This window comes from Lutra lutra, chromosome 17 (assembly GCF_902655055.1).
Source record: "Lutra lutra chromosome 17, mLutLut1.2, whole genome shotgun sequence".
Taxonomy (NCBI): domain Eukaryota; kingdom Metazoa; phylum Chordata; class Mammalia; order Carnivora; family Mustelidae; genus Lutra; species Lutra lutra.
The window spans coordinates 27,665,816-27,690,939 of NC_062294.1; the positions used below are offsets into that span (position 1 = coordinate 27,665,816).

At 42.3% G+C, this 25,124-nt stretch overlaps 1 protein-coding gene across 1 annotated transcript in view; it reads left to right on the plus strand.

Moving 5' to 3' along the window:
• Positions 1 to 4,701: 4,701 nt before the first annotated feature.
• AMFR (autocrine motility factor receptor) overlaps positions 4,702 to 25,124 on the plus strand; it is a 41,533-nt gene continuing 21,110 nt past the window's right edge. Inside the window, exons 1-6 of the mRNA XM_047711029.1 lie at positions 4,702 to 5,135; positions 15,431 to 15,523; positions 18,677 to 18,841; positions 20,225 to 20,377; positions 22,580 to 22,620; positions 22,784 to 22,916. Of these exons, the coding sequence (XP_047566985.1) occupies positions 4,881 to 5,135; positions 15,431 to 15,523; positions 18,677 to 18,841; positions 20,225 to 20,377; positions 22,580 to 22,620; positions 22,784 to 22,916 (840 nt within the window). The 5' untranslated portion in view covers positions 4,702 to 4,880. The remainder of the gene's footprint in view (positions 5,136 to 15,430; positions 15,524 to 18,676; positions 18,842 to 20,224; positions 20,378 to 22,579; positions 22,621 to 22,783; positions 22,917 to 25,124) is intronic.

Below are 25,124 nucleotides of genomic sequence, written 5' to 3' on the forward strand. Positions count from 1 at the left end.
TCCTCCAACATTAGAAGAAGGTACAAGGGAATGTTTACCATTAAGCTCTTTTTGTGTAAATTCTTGACATACTTTAAAAACTAAGTCTTAAATTGTGCATTCCAATTCTCTGTATATTAAATACTGAATAATTTTAAAATGAGCTCTTGATGGACTGATTTGTTTTTTTGAAAGCTTCCTGTATTCCAGGTTTGTTTATTAATAAGAGTCCTTTTTTGCATTGTATAAATACATGTCATGTTATTTTCCCGAGTAATCTAAGTAGTGCATATTCTCTATAAATCTACTGAATGGCACTGGAAAATATTTAGTAGGTTGGTGAGTAGAAGTTTTACTCAGATGTTTTCAGTCATATTTAGAATTGACATTCCTTTGAAGAAAAGTGAAATTTGTTTTTTCCTAAATGATGAAGACTATTATGATTTTTTAATAAGCAGATGATACTTAAAATGGCATTACGATAACTGTTTATGAATTTATACTTTTAACAGATCAGGGAGATTTCTTATTTTTTATCACTGCCTTAGCTTACAAGGTTCAGTTATTTTATTTTTTTACGGGTTCCATTAAATTAGCATTTATTGGCATATAAAAACATAGTCAAATTACCAGTCTGTTTTCTTCTATGCTGAACTAAAGTGAGAGGTAGAGGTCCTCTAAATTCAACATGCCAGCAAATAAGCAACTTAAATTTCCTTTCTTAAATGATATGACTCTTACGGTCTCAGGTTTTTAATGACTTTATTTTTTAAGTTACTTGCTCATTCACTTGAGATGAAATGCTTGGAGTAGCTTTCCACCTCAGAGTTCCTCAGACTTATTGTTTTTACTGGTTCATAGTGTTTGGACAGTATGTGCTGTTCACTAAGACTGCTTCAGAGGGCGTGCGGTTTTTATGTTGCTTCGCCAGAGAAGTCTTAGTGGTTTTTGACGGTACTACAAGTCCGCTTCCATAGCAAGGGTTTGATTTCCTATAATTATTACACTTGTTTTGCATCATTTATTCTTTGGGTTAAACTAGACTCATTTCAAGTAGTTTGCCTTTGTTGTTCAGATGTGATGAAAAACACAATACTGTAATTTGACTTGAGCCATAAGACACATTTTAATATTAGCTCGTATTTTTCAAGCTTTGTGAAGAAAAAAGAAACTGACTACAACCTAAGTGAGTCTTAAGCCAGTTTAGGTGTAATTTGTATCTTAGTGATGGGTTGTACCATAGGACCTGAGACGAATTGGGGACATACAATGTTCTCTGTTGAGGGAAAGATCAGTGCATTTAAAAACTTAAAACTTTTGGTTACTGTGTTTACATCATAATGTACTAGCATCGTTTATGGTTTGGCTTTGAGAATTTTTATGGCATTACACTTACAGAAAATGTATAAAGGAAACTGAAGTTTTGGTTATATTTTTATATTTGTAAAGTGAAAGTTTGACTAAAATGGTCGCTGTTCTTTTTAAATTTTATTTTATTGTTCATTTCAATTAAAAAAAATAAAACAGAATGACATTCTCTGATTTGTGTGTGGCTACTATCTTTAGTGTGTATCATTAGAAATCCTGCTCGGTTCTTTTTCAGTGTTGTTGGCCAGGGGCCATTAGGTAAGAGACAACTTGAGAGAATAGCACGGGTCTGAAGAACTGGGACACTGATGTTGCCCTCTCTGGCACGCCCCCATTGTGTGTTAGCTGTCATCTTAGGCAGATCTAGTTTCCTGCATTGTGAAGCGGTCACTGGATTTGGAACCCAAAGACTGGGATTAGTAGTTGCCACACAGTTTTGCTGTGTTGTATCATTGGGGGACTCAGTTTCCTCATCTATAAATCTCTGTGTTGGTTCCTTTAGTTGTTTTTTTTTCCCCCTCAGATTTGCCTGAAAGTCATGTTCTTTGACACTGTGCTTGCTGCTTATGTAATACTGTGTAATATAATTTCAGCCTCTTAAATAGAAACAGTGTACCCAAAAGATGAGAACACCTGTGTCATAAGATCACAGCCTTAAGGTTTTATATCAGAACAAAAGTTGAACCAAACCTGATAAAGTTATTGTAAAGTTTCTCTGAAAATTTTACTGCTTGTATATTGCAGGAACCAAAAAGCCATGAAAAATTATTAAAGAAAAGCTAAAAATTGAAGTATACCCATTAACTGACTTTCCCCCTACAACTTGAGTTGGTTATTGTTTTCCCCTCCGCTAGACTGAGTAATGGAACACACTGGTCCAGCTAATGAAATACCAGAGTCCTGTGGGAGTACACTTAAGGTTATTGTTTAGATAAGGTAGTTTCAGTTTCTAGGATGTTGAGAATCTTCAACAACAAACTAATCTCGGTCTTTCTCAAAGAATAGTGAAAGTCAAATGAAGTCATGAATATGAAAGGATTTCAGGTATTTAAAAAGTGAATAGCAGTAAAGTAACTAGGTGTGACTCTTAATCTACACAAGCCATTTTGTCTGAATTGATAAAATATTTCCTTTAAATCAAGCCAAATCAGAGCCACCATTCTATAAAGGAGGCAGAAAATTCAGTTTCTCAGTCATTATTGGGAGACCATGGGGCCAACTCAAAGTCTCCAAGGAATCCCGAAAGCATAAATGGTAGTCTGAAATGAGGGTGGGAGTGCAGAGAGCTCTAGCTTCTGCCGTGTTCTACAGTTTTTTGTCTAAGCTGGACCAGCCCCTGAAGGTCTGGTGTGGTTGCCTTCCTACCACACTGGGCCTTAGGACTCAACTGAGAAACATAGTCCGTATACTTACTAAGTATTCATTCCTGTGTCTTGCTTCCTCCCCGGGTCCTCTCATGGAGTAGGACACAGTGCAAAGAACCAGAAACACTGATTTTAGAAGGTGGGTTCTGACCATGGTAAAAAAAAAAAAAAAAACCCTTCAGAGGGGTGCGTGGGTGGCTTAGTTAAGCATCCAATTCTTGATCTCAGCTCAGGTCTCAGTCTCAAGGTTGTGAGTTCTAGCCTCTTGTTGGGCTCCATGCTGGTTGTGGAGCGTTTGTAAAGTGTATGTGTAAGTAACGCTTCCCTGCACGCCACCCCCAACCCTGCTAGCCAAATTGTTCTGTTCAATCACAGGCCCTTGAATAGGATGTTTCACAGTTCCAAAGCGGATGGTAGTAACTTTGAAAGATTTTTGTTTTCTAATTAATAGGCTTTTATTATTATTTTTAAAGATTTTCTTTATTTATTTGACAGAGGTCACAGGTAGGCAGAGAGGCAGGCAGAGAGAGAGGGGGAAGCAGGCTCCCCGCAGAGCAGAGAGCCCGATGCAGGGCTTAATCCCAGGACCCTGCGATCCTGACCCGAGCCAAAGGCAGAGGCTTAACTCACTGAGCCATCCAGGTGCCCCATCAATAGACTTTTAGAACTAGAATATCAGACGTGAAAGAGACTCAAAAATGGTTTAGTCCTTTTGAAAATTTTTTAAGATTCAACAAATACAGAGTACCTACTCTGGAGCAGGCACAATTCTAGGTCTTGGAGAAACAATGAGGAATAAGACCCCGAAGCTCAAAACATTTTTTTTGGTAGCACTTTTTTGGGGTCACATCTTTATTGAAGTGTACATTGAAATGATTTTTAGTACACTCAGAGTTTTTGGAGCCAACAGCACAATTAAAAAAAAAATCCATATTTTGCCTTTATCCTCCAGTTCCCTCATCCCTACTCTATCCCCCGCCCCCACAAGCAACCATTATTTTGCTTTCTAGGTCCATATATCTATTTGCCCATTCTGGATATTTCATGTAAAGGGAACCACAATGTGCAGCCTTTTGTGTCTGGCTGCTTTCACTTAGCATGTTCAAGGTTCCTCTGTGGGATCATGTGTCAGTACTGACTCATCTCCATGCAGTCCATTGTATCCATTATACCTTACTTAGCCATCCATCACGTGAGGGCCATTAGCTTGTTTCCACCCTTGGCTATTATGAATAATGTTGTTACTAACATTTGTGTACAAATTTCGTGTAGAGTTCTGTTCTCATTTTTCTTGGATATATGCCAGAGAGTGGAACCCTACGTCAGACGGTTACCCGTGTCTTAACTTTTCGAGGAACTTTCCAAAGAAGCTGCACTGTTTTCATATACCTACCTGGTGTATGGAAGAACACATACTCATTTACTGCTAAATCAAGTCCATTTTAGACTCTGCTCGAGGCTACTAGTAAACAGCAGAAACTTAAGATAATCTTACTGGCGAGAAAAAAAGACTGTTGATTAATATTCTTTATCGGAGGGTCAAGCCTCTATTACTCCCTAAGCAGCATGTCTTTGGACCACCTGGGAAGCTGCTAGGCCCCACGGGGTGCTCAGGGGCACTAACTTGCTTAAACCGTGGTGGGGGCGGGTTAAGGAAACCAAGGGTCCAGTATCCGGGTCCCCGCTCCCTGCGGGCCTCGCCACGCTCCCTGGGCTCGACCGCCCGCCAGCGCCGTCGGGCCCGAGTGACGCTTTTGCTCGACCCTCCCGGCGCCCTGTGCGCCCGCGGGCCCCGCCGATCTGGGCTGTCCGCCGACGGTCATGCTAGGTGCCGGGCCCAGAGCCTGCGGCCGGGGCCTTCGCCCGCCAGGCGGCGGCGCGACTGCTGGGGGCGGGAGACGGAGGCCGCGCCCCCGCGCCCGTCCCGCCAGCTCCCCGCTGGGGCGGCAGCCCGCCCGAGCCCGCCGAGGCTCTTCCGCGCCGGCAGGGGCAGCAGCGGGAGCGGCGCGGGGCGGAGCGGCGCGAGCGGCCAGGAGCGGCCCGGCCCGGCCCGGCGCGGCGGCGGCGGCGGCGGCGACGCCAGAGCCCGAGGGCGCCGTTCGCGAGGCCGCCGCGGGAGCCCGGCCGCAGCGCGGGGAGGCCTGGGGCCTGGAGGCCGCCGCTGCCGCCATGCCGCTGCTCTTCCTGGAGCGATTCCCCTGGCCCAGCCTCCGCACCTACACGGGCCTCAGCGGCCTGGCCCTGCTCGGCACCATCGTCAGCGCCTACCGCGCCCTCAGCCAGTCCGAGGCCGGGCCCGGGGAGCCGGAGCCGCCAACGGCCCCGGTGCAGACGGAGCCGGACGTGCCCGCCCGGCCTAGCGCCGGCGGCCCCCGGGCCCGCGACGTGGCCCAGTACCTGCTCTCGGACAGCCTGTTCGTGTGGGTGAGCGACGCTGCCCCGGCCGCCGCGGGGGTGCTGGCGGGAGGCGGGGGCCGCCATGTCACCCATTATGTGCGGGGGGCGTGGCTGGGCCGGGGTCGCCTTCCCGGGGCTGGCGGCTGCGGGCCTGGGGGGCGGGGTCCGCCGGGGAGCTTGCAGACGGACAGGAGGCTGAGGGGCCGGGGTGGCTCTGGGGGCGCCGAGAGAGCTGCTGGGCCGACAGCGGGGGCGGCTTGAGGAGGGGGCTCCCCGAGGCGCGGAGGGCACGCGGCCGGGCCCGGGGAGGGGAAGAGTCGAGGGAGTCGGGGGGGGGGGTGGGGTGCCCGAGGGACCCCGGGAGGGAAACTCGAGGACCTCCGGGAGCCGGTTACCCGGCGGTTCAGGGAATTGTGGAGGGAAGTTGAAAGGCTTTTCCGGCTCGGTCCGCACGGGAATGTTAGTAATGGGCTGCCAGTGAAGAGGAGGGGGCAGAGACGAAATCTTGTGTTGGCCAAGGGAGAATTTTACGCATCTGGGTGTGTTGGGACATTTGTGTGAGGAGACTGGCTGTCTCCCCTAACTTTTCTTTTCTTTCTGCCCTTAAGTATATGGTTGTTCTGTTTGGGTCAAACACACCTACAAACCGTGCTTTCTTTCCTGCTGCCTTTACCTGGTGATTCATGACAGTTTCCTTTGATGTCTGAAGGCAGTAAAACATTCGGAGTCGAGAGCTGGCTCATCGTTTTCACTCGAGTTTCTCCTTTTAGTGATCCATTTTAAAACAGCGTTTTCAGTTTGTCTGCCAGTGCAAGATAAACAGCACCTACAAGGCATAAAGGCTGGTTTCGCTTGTTAGGACAGATAATTTCAAGCTGGGCAGATCAACGGTATTTTGGAAGAACTTTGCTTCCACCTTGGCCTTGAATGCCCGGCGTGTACATGCACACGTGCGTGCACACACGCAGACACAGAATGATCAGAAAAGTGCTCCAGGATTTAAGTCTGTCACTTGGGCTTCTGGGGTGTCTTGGGGCTTGTCTTCTCCTACAGTTCCCATTTGGGTTAAGAGTAGGCTGTAAATGACTAGATTAATATTCCAAGGATAGAGAATGATACACAACTCATTGTTATAATTAATCCCACTGTGCTTCATCAGGAAGCTGTGGGATTTATGAACCGGTGGGCTGTGGATTAAGTCTTCTGGTCCTTCTGATGAAGAGATTATTAGAAGGCAGTGAAGGGTGAAGTTTTATTCTTTCACTGCTGTGTACTTGACTTTGGTACTGTGTAAACAGGAAAGAAGGGAGAAGAGAAAGAACTCAAGTCACCTCTCTTTTGTCTTAATTTCCGATCTATTTTTTCATTTGAGTTAGCAGGTAAACAACTTAAAGTGATGTGAAGAGTGTTTCTGCCCAATGTTTAGATTATAATGTATTCTTTGATACATAAGTACGAGACCTAAATAAGCCTTTGAGTTGGAACTACTGTAGAACTACTAGTATTATTTAGTGATTTTTTTCCCCCTAAGAGTTTTTTGTTTTGTTTTTTACCAAACTCGTGTTCAAATACCAGGTTAACACTCTTCATAAAACACTGCATAAAGCCTGTTGATTTTCCTGTGAAAAATTATTTCTTTTGAGAAAATTTCCATTCCCCCCCAGCTTTTTCATTAGAGGTCTTACCTAAAGCAGGTTTCTCTTTTCTTCCCGATCGTTGATGGTGGTTTTCACTTTCAGTTGATCTTAATTGTTTTTCTAACATCTTTCCTCCTGGTTTTCCCGCTTTCATGCTGGCCTGCCTTGGTTTCTCAGACCCTCCACATGTGCTCTGGAAGCTTTCCTCTTCGCCCATGGCGTAGTTTTCTGCTCTAGTAGCTGAGCAGGACCACCGTCTCCAAAGCCTGCTTCCTTAGGCCTGACAGATGCATGATCGAGTGATACTGGTGGGGCACTGGTCAAAATGGATCCCTTTGGCACCCTGCCCAAAGACATTCAGATTCAATTTTTTAAAAACCAAGCAAGACAAAAACTGATCTTTCTGCCAGTTTGCAAATTCTGCTAGCTGTTGTTTGGGATATTGGAATTTCTAAAACTTATCTTTGTAGAGCACAATTTAAGTTAATACAGATCTGATAGCATCTCAAGGAGGTTTTTTTTTTTTTTTAAGATTTTATTTATTTATTTGACAGACAGAGATCACAAGTAGGCAGAAGCAGGCGGGGGGGTGGTTGGGGGAAGCAGGCTCCCTGCTGAGCAGAGAGCCCAATACGGGACTCGATCCCAGGACCCTGAGATCATGACCTGAGCCGAAGGCAGAGGCTTTAAGCCACTGAGCCACCCAGGCGCCCAACAGGAGGTTTTGATTAACAAACTCAATTCAAAACCTTTCAGAGGTACCATTTGGGGCACTCTGGAGGGCATAGCTGTGAACCCTTTCCCTCACCCTCAAAATAGTCCATAGACAAAGCAAAATTTGATAAGTGATAATAGATCCATTAAAAAAAAAATATGGCAGCGTCTGGAGGAAAGAGAAAATGATGCCTAGGGGAAGGATGCTTGGAAGATGATATTTGAACTCAGCCTTGGGAGGTAAGAAGGATTTCAGCAAGCTGCATGGTGTATTTTAAGGAGAGAAAACAGCGTATGAAGCTCAGATGGTATATGAAAGGTAGTACAGGGCCTGTGCTGAACGGCTCATAAACTGGGCTCTTTTTTTTTTTTTTTTTTTTAAAGATTATTTATTTATTTATTTGACAGAGAGAGATCACAAGCAGGCAGAGAGGCAGGCAGAAAGAGAGGAGGAAGCAGGCTCCCTGCCGAGCAGAGAGCCCGATGCGGGACTCGATCCCAGGACTCCGAGATCATGACCTGAGCCGAAGGCAGCGGCTTAACCCACTGAGCCACCCAGGCACCCCATAAACTGGGCTCTTAAATTACGACTCGTTGGGGCCTATGATTAAGAGTGGGGTATATTGGGGCGCCTGGGTGGCTCAGTGGGTTAAGCCGCTGCCTTCGGCTCAGGTCATGATCCCAGGTCCTGGGTTCGAGCCCCACATCGGGCTTTCTGCTTGGCGGGGAGCCTGCTTCCTCCTCTCTCTCTGCCTGCCTCTCTGCCTACTTGTGATTTCTCTCTGTCAAATAAATAAATGAAATCTTAAAAAAAAAAAAAAAAAGAGTGGGGTATATTTCTCAAAATGGCAACCTGGTACTTGAAAAATGTAGTTTCTCAGATAGTATCCGGGTATCACTTCAAGGGGAAAGGCAGAGCCTTGGAATCTTCATTTTGATAAATGTCCCAGGTGATTATTTTTTTTTTTTAAAGATTTTATTTATTTATTTATTTGACAGAGCGAGATCACAAGCTGTGTGGTGTTGAGAATAGGTTCAAGGGAAGACTCCAGTGTTCTCAAACTAGCAAACCCCCAGGTTTGATGTGATCACTTGTTTCTTCATGTCTTTCTAGAACTTTCATTCTAAAGTTTCATTCGAGATTAGGTTTTTTACCTAATTTTATTTTACAGTTTTCAGGTGGCCTAGGCTTATTTTACAGTTTTTAGGTGACCCTTCGGTTAAAGTACCTCTTGATCCATTCCGTATTGTGGTTTTGTTTTTTTTTTTAAGATTTTATTTATTTGACAAAAAGAGATCACAAGTAGGCAGAGAGGCAGGCAGAGAGAGAGAGAGAGGAGGAAGCAGGGTCCCTGCTGAGCAGAGAGCCTGATGCGGGACTCGATCCCAGGACCCCGAGATCATGACCTGAGCTGAAGGCAGAGGCTTAACCCACTGAGCCACCCAGGTGCCCCTCTATTCCTTATTGTTTTGAATTGTACAGGAGTGTTTGGCTTTTCTACTCCTTTATTCATATTATTTCATTACTGTCTCCTTGTTTTTTTATTTTCCTTTTTTTCAGATTTTCTTCTAAAATTGTAAGATCAGGACATGGTAAAATGGAGAAATGGGAATATAGTGTTAAGGTTCTGACATAGTGATATGCAAATCAAGTAACTTAAATACCATCTCCAGGGGAAAAAAAAAAAACCCAAAAACGAAAATGGAGAAAGTGAACAACTGACCATTAGAGCAGGGTGGGCAAACTGGTGGCTTGTTTGGCCTGGCCTGTTATTGTACAGCCCATTTAGCTAATGATGGTTTTTTTATTTTTCAATTTTTTTTTTTTTAAGGGGAAGATTATTTGATGGCGGTGTGGCCTGTTAAGCCTAAAACATTTATTATCTGATAGCCCATTAGAGAAAACGTTGCTGACTCCTGTTTTAAAGAGCCCATCCTCATGTAATTATGAAACTTCGGGATTAAAAGTATTTACTAGTTTGAGTCTTATGAGTTGAATATTCCAGTGAAGTTTAGAGAAAAATATTAGCTTTAGAAATGTTGGGGCAGGGGTGGCCTGGGTGGCTCACGTGGGTTAAAGCCTCTGACTTCGGCTCAGGTCATGATCCCAGAGTCCTGGGATCGAGTCCCACATCAGGCTCTCTGCTCCGCGGGGAGCCTGCTTTTCTCCTCTCTCGTCTGTCTGCCTTCCTCTCTGCCTACTTGTGATCTCTGTCTGTCAAATAAATAAAATCTTAAAAATTTTTTTTTAAAATTAAAAAAAAAAAAAGTTGGGTGGCTAAAGATAAAGGGAAACACTTCTGAATAAGATGACTATAAGCCTAGATAAACAACTGAAAAATATAGGAAGGATCCATGATATTGTGAAAAGAGGAACACTGTCATCCATGTGATAAGGGGGGAGTATGCATTTTGCATTTTATTGTGTTTTATTTATTTTTTAAGATTTATTCATTTATTTGAGAGAGAGAGCATGAATGCTGGGGAGGGAGGTGGTGCAGCAGAGGGAGAGGGAAAGAGAGTCTTAAGCTCTGAGCGTGGAGCCCGACCAGGGCTCAGTCTCACGACCCTGAGATCATTACTGGAGCTGAAACTAAGAGTTGGTCGCTCAACTGAGAGCACCCCAAGTGCCCCATTATGTCATTTTATACTTGTCACAGGGAGCCTGCGGAGGAGAGAACGTGTTCTAGTTGTTCTTCCAGGGAAGAGACAATGGTGTGTGGGGGAGGTGGTGGTTAGTGCAGGTGTTAAGTAGGAGGACTAAGAAATAACCATATTGATTCTGTTCTTGAGACAGTTCTGGTACTTTAACCAGCTTTCATTTCAAGCTCATAAATCACACCCCATTGGTGGCCAGCGTGTTACGGGACCAAAAATACCTCCAGGGTTACACAGTGAAAAACGTGGCTAAGCTATTTCAGAGAGTTATCTGCTCTCTTCTCTTTTCCTCTCAAGCCAAACTGTCTTATAAATTAGTTTCTGTTGTTCCCAAGTAGCACAGTAGACCCATTCTGGGAGGGAAATTTTCTTATGGGGACTTAAAGGGAATTACTTTAAGCCTGATTAAGTAGGGGTTCCTTGGGGTCACTACTATCTGATGTTTTTTGTTATAGGCTGCTCAGAACAAACAAAACTTGTTTTTTTTTTTTTTTTTTTTTTAGGCTAACACAAAAAAAGATGTTTCCTGAAGTTTTTAAAATAGTATTTAAGGTTTTTACATTGGCATAGATATGAGAAACTTCTGAAGCATTTTAGTACAGTAGGAACACCATGTAACAAGATCACTGAGGCCACCCAGTTTGGGATTGCTAGTTATCAGTCTCCCACGATGGTGAGAAAAATAAATGTGGAACTTCAGAACTGGTCAGAAAGTTTAATAGACTCTAAACTTTAGAAAAATTAATTAAAGGGGCGCCTGGGTGGCTCAGTGGGTTAAGCCTCTGCCTTCGGCTCAGATCATGATCTCAAGGTCCTGGGATCGAGCCCCACATCAGGCTCTCTGCTTCCCCCTCTCCCTGTGCCTGCCTCTCTGCCTACTTGTGATCTCTCTTTCTGTCAAATAAATAAAATCTAAAAAAAAAAAAAAGAAAAATTAATTAAAAAATTAAATAATGCATGGTTGTGGTGCAGAAGTCTCAGTGAGGTACAGTGAAAAGTACATCTTCTGCTTCTCTTTCCCAGAAGTGGCCATTACCACCTTTTTTCTTTCTTTCTTTTTTTTTTTTTTTTTAAGATTTTATTTATTTGAGAGACAGAGCGAACAAGTGAGAAAGAGAGAGAGCATACACGTAAACAGGGGCAGAGGGAGAGAGAGAAGGAGGCTCCATTGCTGAGCAGGGGGCCAATGCAGGTCTCCATACCTGGCCCCCAGCATCATGACCTGAGCCAAAGGCAGACGCTTCACCGACTGAGCCACCCAGGCGCCCCACCCCCATTACCACTTTCTTGTAATTAGTAGAAGTAGAAGACCAAGAAACATCCAGGTTGGTCAAGTCCTTGACACTGTTCCCGTCTATGATTATACAGATGAATCTGTGGGTACATATGCATATGCTTTCTCTTTCACATACAGGGTAGCATGGTAATGGCATTTCTACACCTTGCTTTTTTAACAGTGAACGGGTTATCTTGAAGGTTCCATACAATGCTAATAGAGAGCTGCTGAGTTAGTTATCCTGGCTTCATTGTATTCCACCAAATGGCTGGCTGGCAGTTTATTGAACTTGCCTCTCTGATGGACATTTAATTGTTCTCCATTTTTGTGCTGTTGGTGAACAGGGCTCCGGTGAGCCCTCATCTTTACATTCAGTCTGGGTTCTGCCTGCAAGGAAAACTAGCTAGTTGCATAGAACAGATAAAGCGAAGTTAGCACTTTTGGTGTGGTCTATGTGGATAATGTGTGGTTCAGACCAGGCGTGCTGGAGGTGAGCCTCGTTTTGATTATTGGAGGTGAGAAGGTGGATTTACATCTGGGCTGATGTGTGGTTTCTGTAAGACAATTACTGGTTGGGATTTGCTTTAATGTATTTATTTAGTTAACTTTTTAGAATGAAATATTTCAGTTAGAGAACACCACTTATCCATTTATTTCGCTTTCTGTCCTATTCGGAGGCCCAGGAACAAATGGTTTTATACAGTGTGAAATTTAGCAAACGCTCACATGTAGGACCATGGTAAAAAATTTTTTTCTAAAGATTTTTTACATTTTTTGACAGAGCAGAAGCAGAGGGAGCGGCAGGCAGAGGGAGTGGGAGAAGCAGGCTTCCTGCTGAGCAGGGAGCCTGATGCAGGGTGCTGTCCCAGGACCCTGGGATCATGACCTGAGCCGAAGGCAGATGCTTAACTGACTGAGCCACCCAGGCGGCCCCCATTTTTAAAATTTTTTTTGTATAGGCGATTTTTTTTTCTAACTGAAGTGTAGTTGATGGGATTTGCTTTTAAGTGAGGAATGCTACAATTATGTTTCTTATTTGTAATTTTTCAAGGCTTTAATCAGTTTTAAAGGTGAGAATTTATCATATATTAAGTCATTTTTCTATAAATAGACATAAAATAGCTAATAGTAATCATTAAGGTGTTTTTAAAAACACTTTGTTCATCATCTTAAAATCATTTTTAGTTGCAATTTAGTTCCAATTCTGTGTAGCTCTAGCTTTCATATTAAGTTCACAGAAAGTTAGCTCCTCCTTTCTACATAAAATTCCCTTTCTAGTATCAGTATATTTTCTCCTTTTCCCCTTCTTATCCTTGCTAATTTTTTTTTAAAAGATTTTATTTATTTATTTGACAGACAGAAATCACAAGTAGGCAGAGAGGCAGGCAGAGAGAGAGGAGGAAGCAGGCTCCCCGCTGAGCAGAAAGCCCGATGCGGGGCTCGAACCCAGGACCTGGGATCATGACCTGAGCCGAAGGCAGCGGCTTAACCCACTGAGCCACCCAGGTGCCCATCCTTGCTAATTTTTAAATCTTCTATTGAAATTAAAATAAATGATTATCTGTGAGTGATGGAATTATGACAGACTCAGTTTAAAAAAAAAGATGATTTTTTAAACTGTATTTTTGAACTTTAAGAAATGTAACTGAGAAATAGTAAATAATACTCTACTTTTTGTTTTGTAATCCAAGATATATGAGAATGTGCTTTTGGATAGAGCAGTGATTAAGCCACCCCAAGTTTACTTTCTTCTCCTGCATTGATTGCTCTCCCTGGAGCCTGCGAGGTGTGTTGTTAGATGCTTATCAAGTTCTGTGTCCTGTAGATTCTAAAAGCTCTTTGCAGGGTCTAGAGCGCCCCCATTTCTCTTAACCCCCCACATGCCTTGAACAAGTAATTCTCAATGTGCGGACTTACTTTCTTTCTTTCTTTTTTTTTTTTTTTAAAGATTTTATTTATTTATTTGACAGAGAGAGAGATCACAAGTAGACAGAGAGGCAGGCAGAGAGAGAGAGAGGGAAGCAGGCTCCCCGCTGAGCAGAGAGCCCGATGCGGGACTCGATCCCAGGACCCTGAGATCATGACCTGAGCCGAAGGCAGCGGCTTAACCCACTGAGCCACCCAGGCGCCCCCGGACTTTCTTTCTTTATTTCCTATGCTACTACATGCAAAACCAGCAAGAATTCTTTTTTTTAAATTGTGTTGTAATTAGACCAGGGGATGTTTGGCTGACTTAAAAAATTCTGTTCAGGGGCACCTGGCAGGCTCAGTCGATAGAACATGCAACTCTTGATCTCAGGGTCATGAGGTCCAGCCCCACGTTGGGGGTAGAGTTTACTTTAAAAAACCAAAAAAGAAAAAAAAAAAAAAAAAAAAAAAAACCAACAACCCAAAACTGCTCAGCTAGGAGATGTGGCATGAAGGATTGTGATTGTGGTTTTGTTTGATGAAGTTTTTCTTAATTAGCATGACTAAAGTTCCCATTGGCTGGTTTCAAACACAATGAAAAGAAACCTTCTGCACATCTATTTCATCTCCTTAAAAATGAGTTTTCTAAGCTATTTTTTGGGCCATTTTGTATAGGGCTGTTCAACCAGGGGGTCACAAATTAGGGATACAGGATGTTTTGGGTAACTGATTTGGATTTTTCCTGATTATTTGCAGGTTTAATAAATTACCAGAGCAGTTTCAGCCAAACTATTTTTTTTTTTTAATTCTTTAAGACTATATCACGTACTTCCTTGTCCCATTAGGCAGAATAGGACTAAATATAATTTAATCTTTTTGTAATGAATCGGGGCTGCCATTGTGTGTGTTCTCCCGAATGGGTGCATGATGTGAGGTCCTGAGAGGGATCTGAAGACATAGATCTGAAGGAACTTGTTTCCTTATATTACTTTTTTGATCTTTTTTTTTTTTTTTTCCTTCCACAGTATCATTTGCTTCTTTTAAAAATAGGGGGAAGAAGGACCCGGGAAGAAGAATATGGCCATCTTCCTGTAAAGTTAGTGAATCAAAGCTTGAAGCAGTCTTTACATTGAGTTGGGGTTCATTTCCATGTGTTCTAATACAAGTCATGTTTACTGTCTTTATCAAAGTCCTTTTGGCTTTTGGGGTCATGCAGAGTTTTAAAAATCATTTGATCATCAGTGGTAAGATGTGTCCCACTAGCTTCTTGGTCAAGGGCAGCCCACTCTTTCATTTTGTGAGCATTAGATTTGTTGTTTTGGTGTGGGGATATCCATCTCTTAATTATCTAAGGAAAGAGAAGATTTCCCATCTCCTGTTGAAGAAGGCCTTGGTTTTGCAGTGGTGGCTCCTGGTGGCCTTCCGGTTCTCAGACAGCCCTGCCAGTTTGCTTCTTCCTTCTTCCTGGTTCCTCAGTTCCATTCCCCTCTGATGCCCCAGATCCGTTCCTTGAAGGCCAGCAGTGAGCACCAAGAACATTTATCTTTTGGCTGGTAGATTGTCCCATTGTACTACATATGTGTTTATACACATATCTCTATATATGTACAGGGTCCTGTGGCTTTTTTGGGACCATCAGCACTCTCCTCCTCATCTGCTATTTGTTTGGCAGGGCAGAGCCAAACAAATAGCAGATTAGGATGTTTGGGCGCTGGGTTTTAGTTCATGATAACCTCAACTTCTAGAAGAGCTTTCTTCAAGGCTACCAAAATCTTAATGTAGGAAATGATACACCTAAGAGATACCTATGGCTTACAAGGTGCATACAGTTCTGCACCTTTGTACAGTGCAGTCAAGGCTGAAGGGGAAGGTGGCCTGCTGGATGGTACATACTGGGTCAGGGCTCTGTGATTAATTGGTGAGCCAGTGCCTCTCCTTCCCACTCCTCATCTCTGCCACCACCGCCCATAAAAGTGTGCACCTTCAAATATTCCTTATCTTGTAATGGCAGGGAACTGTGGAGGCCCAGTCCTTAGAAGTGATTGTTGAATTCCTCATACAAAATTTTTACACCTGCCTTTACTTTTCAACAGGAGGAAATAAACTTTCTTTCTTTGGTTTGTATACAGGTTCTAGTAAATACCGCATGCTGTGTTTTGATGTTGGTGGCTAAGCTAATCCAGTGTATCGTGTTTGGCCCTCTTCGAGTGAGTGAGAGGCAGGTAAGTCTAACCTTAGGATGGATTCTAGTGACCAGATTTTTTTTTTTTTTACTTTGTGTTTGATATAATTTTAAACTTACAGAAGGATTGCACGACTACTCTGAAAAGCGTCTGTGCGCCCCTTACCCAGATTCGCCGTTGTCAGCATTCTGTCCCATGTGCTTTCGCATTTGTCTTTTCTTTATATTATACGTATTTTTCTGATCCATTTGAGAATAAGTTGTGGACATCATAACCCTGTCCCTCCAAATACTTCAGTATGTCTTTCTCTCTTGGAGGACTTTTTCGTAGGTAACCGTAGCACAGTGCTCAAACTCAGGAAACTTAGCATTGACAAAATACTTTCTGGAATCCACAGTTCATGTTCAATGTAGCCAAGTTGTCCCAGTCCTGTTTGCTGCTGGTAGCTCTTTTCCCCATGACTCTCATGAGTGCAGTTTTTAAGGAAGCAGACGTTTGTTTTAGTTTGAATAATAATGAACATCCCTCTTTAGAATATAGGTTCTTTTCCAAAGGAGTTACCAAGAGATTTAAATCTCTCCCTTTGGACAAGTAAATTAAGATTCATCCTTCCACAAGCAGAAGATTAGGTGACTTGTTTTGTTTCAGGTGGCATAGTCTGACATTGGGACATTACTCCTAGAAGGTACATGTATATGAGCAGGACATGCTTTTAATGAAGAAGGTGCCACAAGCATGCTGTACAGACTGGCAGGCGCCCAAAGGTTTTAGCGTGGAATGTAGAATGGTGTATCTACAAGTAAGAATTTAGAACTGGCCTTAAAACAACAACATACAAACAGAACTAGATTTCACTTTTTCTTATCTCAGCGATGAGACACAGGGACCTGCTACCTTGAACTTCTATTGGCCTCGCTCCTTACCTACCCTTTCTACCCAGGTCCCCTGTTACCAGATCAGCTGAGGTCCTAGTTCTGAGCTTAACCGAGGTTAGTGTGCGGTTGAGTCCTTGGATGCAGGACTGTTATGAGCAGGACTGTTTGTTCTCCCAGAGAGTTTTTGCTGGTGAATATTCAGCACTTTCTCCAAAATATCAACTCCACGTGTCTCCCAGGTGTAGCATCCATGGGAGGTCATTTTGGGGTAGGAATCAAAAGCCCCTTTTGATGCTTCTTTCTTTGTGAAGAAAATCTTCTGGCTTGCAGGCCAGACATTGGTCTGGCTAGGCAGGCCATCTCCTCGTGGGTGGACTGATCTGGCACCAGTGGGCCTCCATCTACTGGTTTCATTTTCCTGAAATGGTAAGTATCTGTTCAAAATTTTCAGAACATATTACCCTGGAGCATTGCAGAGATTTTTACCATCTCTAGAGGTAACGGGCCCATCTGTGATTCTACTGCGAGTTTTTCGGTCCAGATCACATCTTTATCTTATTTATTTATTTAAAGCTTGTTATTTGAGTATAGCTGAGACACAGCGATACCTTCTCTTCAGCTTTCCACCACGGTGATTCACAGCTCTCTAGACATTCTGCTGTGCTCGCCACCATGATGACTTTTTTTCTGATGCGTGTCATCCGGAGGCATTTATCAAACACTGGTTTGAGCTAGAACTCTGCAGAATTGACATGGGTTTGCTCTGTCGGTGATTCAGAGAAGTTCAAGAAATAAAGTCTCGCTGGAGGTAGAGACACTGAACGCTGAAAGCGGGATAAAAAAAGAGACTGTTCTGTGGAGGTTTAGAGCAAGGAATTTTCTTTTTTCGGGCATGTCATGCCTGCTATGGCGCATGTCCCAGCACCGTATGTATAGGAGCCTAGTCGGTCTCCCCGGTGGTTCTGGGAGGGGACACCAGGCTCAGGAGGCCCACCTTATAGGTGGGGAGACTGAAACATGGGAACGTTAAGTGACTCATCGCAAGTCTCATAGCAAATACATGGTGGGCTGAAGGTTCAAAACCTAAGCACAAGATGTCCTGCGTTCACCTTGTACTTCACCTGTCCTAGATCTGGAAGCAGGCGTTCACCAAAGGTTCTTAGCTCCCTTTGTTCTTTGTGCAAACGATGTACAGTCAGTATAGTGCGTAGAAGTGCCCAAAATAATAATCTTATCTTTCAGTAGTCCTTCATTTGTTACACATTTAGGTTCAGTTATTTCTGTTTCTATTCAGTTTTGCTTTTTTTCTGTTTTAATTGTTTGAATTTGTGAGACATCTCTTACGGTTCAGAACGATTTCTGAGAATATACTTAGGAGTCCTGTTTCATTCTTACCTCTTTGCTCAGTTCCCACCCTTCCCACAGATGGCTCAGTAGTGTGTTTTAGGGGCTAGACTCCCCCTCCTTGACCTTAATTTTAAAAACCAGATGTCCTCCATATAGACAGAGTACTCTTCCACCGCCCCTGGGAGAGTACATTTATCCAACTTCTTTGGAAACCAGGTGGGTGGTACTTATTAGAAACCATAAAAACATTCATAACCTTTGATTCCATAATGCTGAAACTCTGGCCAAGATATTCATTACAACATTTTCCGAAATGGAGACAAAAACAATTGCATTGTCCATCTGTAACCACTAAAATGGTATATTCACGGATTATTCACTGACAACTGGTTAGGTTCTCACAATATGAGAAGTGAAATAAAGCAGTGTGCAAATTAAGGTTTGCACATTAGGAAGAAGACAAGAGAAATGCATAAAAATGCCAAGGCATCATTTTTGTTTAACTTTTCTTACCGAGTATAGACTGATGAATGAACATATGGTATTTTGTAATCTGAAGGATGTTTAACAAGAACAAGCCTAATCTTTTCTATTGTTTGTGAATCCAAAGAGCAGAAGTATTAAAAATGACACTTGTAACCTTCACCATTTAAAAAATTTTGTGTTGGTAGTATTTGTATTATTCTTAATATGCAGGGTACTAGACGAATATCACTCTCCTTTTGATGGCTAAAACTTTATAACTGACTGAGGGTTACAACCCAGAGTCTACACATGACTTTCTAGGGGCCTTACCTTTATTCTTTAGAGAGTTTATTTTTTTTCCTACCTTCTGCTGTCTTGTGAACAAATGTTAGAAAGCTGAATATAGGATATATTTTCTCCAGGGCAGCCAGTTTTTGTTGTGTTAACGTCTCTTAAATAGGTTAGATGAAATAGTACTAACCTTTATAAATATTTGTCTTTTCAGCACCTCAAAGACAAGTTCTGGAATTTTATTTTCTACAAGTTCATTTTCATTTTTGGTGTGCTGAATGTGCAGACGGTGGAAGAGGTGGTCATGTGGTGCCTCTGGTTTGCTGGACTTGTATTTCTACATCTGATGGTTCAGCTCTGCAAGGACCGATTTGAATATGTGAGTTTTCAGCCAGAGCTCTTTGCTTGCTTAGTCACACGTTTGCCAGGTTTGAATTGTGTAAGATGAAGGAGCCATAACGGGCACGTACTGGGTAGGTCTCCAGGGCAAGGCTCCTAGATCAGGTAGCCGCCGGCTGTTTCTTGAGGCACTTCCTACAGCAGCCAAAGAATGCAGGATCGGTGTCTGCGCCTGAGGTCGTCCCCCCCCCCCCCCCCCCCCCCCCCCCCCCCCGCCGCACTAGCAGACTGTGTTACAGCCCTAGTGGGGTCAGTTCACTCTCACAGACTGTTCCCATCACAGCAGGAGGAAAGCTTAGTGTATAAACGGAATAAAAGCTACTGTCTTCCAGGTACTTTCTGTTCCAGTCTCCTTCCATTTTTCCCCCTCTGATTCTTGGAGCTTTCTTTTGGACTAGCTTACATTGTTTTACATTGTTTCCACCGTGGGCAAGGACTGAATTAGCCCTCTTGCCTCCCTGGGTCCTGAGAGAAGTGAATCCTTCTCTGTGTGGGTACGAGATCTGCATCTTGGCTTCAGATCAGAGCTGTTGGGGCGGGGGTGGGGTGGGGTGGGGGGGGAACCTCTTGCCCTTCAGTGCCCCGGGACACCGCTCAGTTACACCACTCCGGGGCCTCATTTACTCCTTGTTTCACCTGGTCCTCGGACACAGGAGGTCCCTGCACCTCTGTGTGAGTTCATCTCAGTCCAAAGCCATCCAGGGGTCAAGAGCACTAGCGCCCAACCTCCCTCACGGGTTTGTTACTTGTCCAACCTCCCTAACGGGTTTGTTACTTCCACCATCCTGCTCAGACTTCCCAGCCCTGAGCCTCTGCCCCCGCCCCCCCTTGCCTCTCCTTGTATACTGTCATTGGGACATTGTGATAGGGGGCGCTCCGCACCTGGATGACATTTCCACTGTCCCAGCCCTAAACACGGTAGGAATACGCTCCCAAGTGAATTTTCCGGAGGAGGGGGAGAGCAGGATTGAGAAAGAAACAACAGAACATGGTGCGGTCTGGAGTGCTGTTGAGTGTTGAGAGAACTACATACGTTTGGAAAATTGCTTGGAGAGAGGCTTATCATCCCACTGGTAGGCGGAGGATCCTGGAGAATTTGAGATGAAAATATGGTGTATGTTGTTCATAGTCTGTAAAATAAGTGATAAAGATCTCTAAATAATTAGCTCGTGCTCATGTTTAGGTTGGTTGGACAGTTTTAACCATCTGGCAGTGGGATGCTGGTCTGTGCTTGGCATTGGGCAGTGCTGCTAAGCCCAGGTTCCTGAGCACAGACACCAAGACTAACCTCGAGTTTCTCAGGGAAGCTTAACACTGCTGTGAAGAAGAATGAACTTCCTTGTCCTGTTTTGTACCATTTCAGCTTTCCTTTTCTCCCACCACACCCATGAGTAGCCACGGGCGAGTTCTGTCTCTGTTGATCGCAATGCTGCTTTCTTGCTGTGGATTAGCAGTCGTCTGTTGTGTCACAGGCTACACCCATGGAATGCACACACTGGCCTTCATGGCAGCGGAGGTGAGATGTGGACGCGGGCTTTCGTTCTGATCCTGCTCCTATAGATTTGCAATTCACGCATGCGGTGACTGAGAGATAGTCGGTCTTTTGTTGTAACAAGCATATTTTGAATTCCTTGCTTTTGTGTTGGGTACGGGTATTGAAGGGGAACATGTATGATTTCCTGTAATCCTTGCTGCAACATGGTAAAGGTAATTATTTTTGCCAACATTTGTGTAGTGCTTAGTGTATGCTTAATATCTGATGTGTTTTGACTCATTTGATTATTCCTGTTCATAAATGGGGAAACTGGTTAGAGGGTGCAGTGAATTATTTAAGGTTCAGATTGAGCAACGGCACAATCCAAAAATTGGGTTTTTTCGATAGGTATAAATTAAGATTGTTTAGGATAATATAAATATGTAAGTTCTAGTCTTTATTTTGGAAGACTAATCTGAGATATTCATGTGTATATAAAATTTATTTTTTAAACCTTTCTGAAAATACTAATTTTCATTCAATAGAAATAAAAATTTTTTTGTATGTCCTTATATTCAATTGCTATCTTTGCTTTTTTCCTCCAGCCAAAGGCAAAATATTTTTTAATCTTTACCATAATTGCTACTCTTAAGCGAAAAAAATAATAGATTATTAAAGTTAATTAGTTAATATCAAAACACGAAGTTTGAACTACTATTTGGGAATTTATTAGAAGGGGGTTAAAATTTATTGGGGTGCCTGGCTGGGTCAGTTGAGTGTGTGACTCTTGATCTGGGGGTCGTGAGTTTGAGCCCCACGTTGGGGATAAGGGGTTATTTTTTAAAATTTAAATTTTTTTGAAATTTTGCCTAATAGCATTGATTTCAGAATAAGATGTAGTAGTGTAAGTAAAATTAGGAAAGGAACATTTAAGTACTTAGTAAAACATTCACAGTTCTAACTGAATACTGTCTGTATGTGTGTATCTCTTTTAAAAAATCTTAAAAATTTTTTGCACTAATTTTTTTTTATTAGTGTGCTTTAGATATATTTTATAATAAATCACCATTTTCATGATAGTCTGGCTTTCCTGCTTTTTACTTTTATTAATATTAAGCCAAATTTTGGAAAAGGTATAAATAAAGATATTTAAATTAGGCCTATTGGATCATACTACATACATATTTTGTTTAGCTCATTACTATTGATTGTTTTAAGATAATAATGTTACAGATTATATATTTTAAACATAATCATATTTTTATATTTATAGTGTTTCTCTATGTAAAATATTTTCCGTTTATAAATTGGGATTTTCAATTCTCAAACAATGTAATAGTTCTAGTCTGGTATTTTAAGAGGAATTTTTTAGAATATCAATTTCTATTTATAGTATAAAATACCACGAAGGTCTTAGTTTATTCTTCATTCTTTTTGCTTTTGTGTGGGCAAGGGGAGTGGACAAAGCATTATGTAGAGAGCAGGTACTCGTCTTGGATTGGGGGACCTGAACTATACTTTGGGTATGGGATCACCAAGTATTCAAACACCCTTTGAGATAATCAATGATGGGGACTTTCTGGTGTATAAAATAGAAGTGAACATCAAACTACTAGAATAAACCTCAAGATTGTAGAAGGCAGCCCCAGGAGATGGTCAGGTGTAATCAGTCAATGTTAATAGAAGAAGGCCCAATGAAAGTTGGTTTCTAGGTCATGAAACCATCCCATGGAAATTTGAAGCAGATCAAAAATAGTTGGTAAGCTTGAACAGCCTGCTTTTTTTGCTTTCAGTTTTGTTGTGATATAATTGACACACAGCATTGTATAAGTTTAAGGTATACAGCCTAACGATTAACTGACATAGATTGTGAAGTGATTATCACAGTAAGCTTCCTTAACATCCATCATCTCATTAGAGATACAGAAAAAGAAAGAAAAGGGTTTTCTTCTTGTGATGAGAACTTCCAGGATCTGCCCTCTCCACAGCTTTCAGATGTGCCACAGCAGTGTTAACTCTAGTCATTATGTTGGATGTTATATCCTCAGTCCTGATTTATCTTGTGACTGGAAGTTTGTACCTTCTGACTGCATTCATCCCGTCCCCCCGCCACCGTCTCCCCCTCTTGAATAACCTGTGTTTAATTGAACTGAGAAATGCTTGCCTTTTATCTTTTTGTAAAAGTTAAGTTTGGCCTGAGCAATTCCAGATTTTACTAAAGAAGAACTACATCTTTCTTTATAGTCTCTTCTTGTGACAGTGAGGACTGCTCATGTGATTTTACGGTGAGTAGAAATTTGGGAGGGAGGTGATTAGGTCTACTCATAAAGTCGGTTTTAAGTGTCACATATATAAAATCTATAAAAATGTGACTGTACTGCATCATGTTTAAGCCAGATTAAACTGTAATAGTAAATGGCTAAAATGATTTTTCTCTGTTCACTGCAGCTATGTAATTCACCTCTGGGATCTCAACCATGAAGGGACGTGGGAAGGGAAAGGAACCTATGTCTATTACACAGATTTTGTCATGGAGCTCACTCTCTTGTCCCTGGACCTCATGCACCATATTCACATGTTGGTAAGCTTCTGCAGAAGGAGCTCTAACAAAGAGCTAAGTGTTTTAGAATCAGGAATGCTGGTTAGTCCATGAAAAATGAAACGTTTATGGGTAAGCTGCGTAAAATCTCTCAAAACAGACGCAGCTGTGTCCCTATGTCTTTTTGCAGCTGGGTGTAGAATAGTGTGCGCTTCGGCTGGAGCCCAGCTTGAGGAGGAGTTTGCTGTCCTCCGACACTCTGTGAACTCCGCTGACCCATACACTGGTCATTCTTCTACCATGAAATTAAGGGGATTCTGTATGCCTTGCCTAGTTTCTGTGGCTGCTGATACGTAGCCATTATTTTGTAGGGGTTAGTGGGAAGTCTCATAGTGTTAGCTACTTCATGGATTCGTACATTTTCCACTTTATAATTTGAAAGAAGGCATTGGGTACTTAATTTCTCTTACTTCATTGTTTATATTTTATTTTGCTGTGTAAGAAATTACAGTGTTGAAAATCTGCTTCCATGGTTAGCACTTCAGTGATCTAATAATGGTAAGAGTCAATGTATTCGGTGGGCAGTTGATTTATATTATAAGCCTAGTAAATTGCACTTAAAAATCACTGGGTTAGGGGCTCCTGGGAGGTGCAGTCAGTTAAGTGTCTGACTCTTGGTTTTGGCTCAGGTCAGGAGATTGAGCCCCAAGTCAGGCTCTTCGCTCTGCGTGGAGTTGGCTTAAAACTCCCTTTCCCTCTCCCCATGCCCCTTCCCTCTCAAATGAATTTATTTGTTTATTTTCCTAAATCTTTTAAAAAATGACTGTTAGACACAGGACATTTCTAAGTCTGCTTTTTGAAAATAACTGAAAACATACTTAAAAAAAAAAATTAGCTTTGGGGTGCCTGGCTGGCTCAGTGGGTTAAGCCTCTGCCTTCAGCACAGGTCATGATCTCAGTGTCCTGGGATCGAGTCCCACATCAGGCTCTTTGCTCAGCAGGAAGCCTGCTTCTCCCTCTCTCTCTGCCTGCCTCTCTGCCTACCTGTGATCTGTCTCTGTCAAATAAATAAATAAAATCTTAAAAGAAAACAAAAAAAGGGACGCCTGGGTGGCTCAGTTGGTTAAGCAGCTGCCTCCGGCTCAGGTCATGATCCCAGTGTCCTGGGATCGAGTCCCACATCAGGCTCTTTGCTCAGCAGGAAGCCTGCTTATCCCTCTGCCTCTGCCTGTGTGCTCTCTCTCTCTCTCTCTCCTTCTCTGACAAATAAATAAATAAAATCTTTAAAAAAAAAAAAGAAAAGAAAACCAAAAAAATTAGCTTTTGTTTAAAAAGCTCTCCTAAATGCCTGGGGATAACTTAACATTTTATTGTATTTATTGCTGCTTTTTATATTCAAATACATACAGTCATAAATTGAGATTGTATTTTCGGCAAACAGTTCAGTTTTGCTTTTTCTTTCTTTCTTTCTTTCTTTTCTTTTTTTTTAAGCTAATGTGTTATCCGTATTGTCCTGTGTTAGCCACAGTTCTTCTGAACCATTGTAATGCCTTCAGGATAAGAATTCCATTATATAGATGTATGATGATTTAATTAACCAACCCTCATAGTGGATATTTAGATTGTATTCCGTTGTTTGCTATTTTCACATCTTTACGTGATTTTTTGTCACATGCTAGTTTTTTAAGATAGTTTTATCTGGCTTTTTTCACTTGGATATTTTCCCGTATAATCAATCTTTTACAAATGTTATACATAAATGTAGTGTAATATTAATATATAACTTTGTTTTATAATAAATATAACTAATGACTATATACTGTTACATTATATGAATTTACAACTGGACTGTTTCCCTACGGGGCATTTTGCTCATTTCCTGGTTTTCTTTTTTAAAATCGCATGGACGGATGTTTTTGTGTATAAAAAGTTTTTAAATTTCTGATTAATTCCTGAGAAAATATAGCTGGTGATGGAGTGTCGAGGCTAAAGAGTGTGTACATTGGTTATGGCAGTGAGATGAAATACCTGCATTTGCTTGGTGAAACCTTGTTCCAGCTCGCCCTTAACCGATGAGAGCTTCTGTTGCCTACCTCACCTTTGTCACTAGCAAGTTTCCATTCTTTTTTTTTTTTTTTTAAGATTTTATTTATTTAGTTGACAGAGAGAGATCACAAGCAGGCAGAGAGGCAGGCAGAGAGAGAGGAGGATGCAGGCTCCCCGCTGAGCAGAGAGCCCGATGCGGGGCTT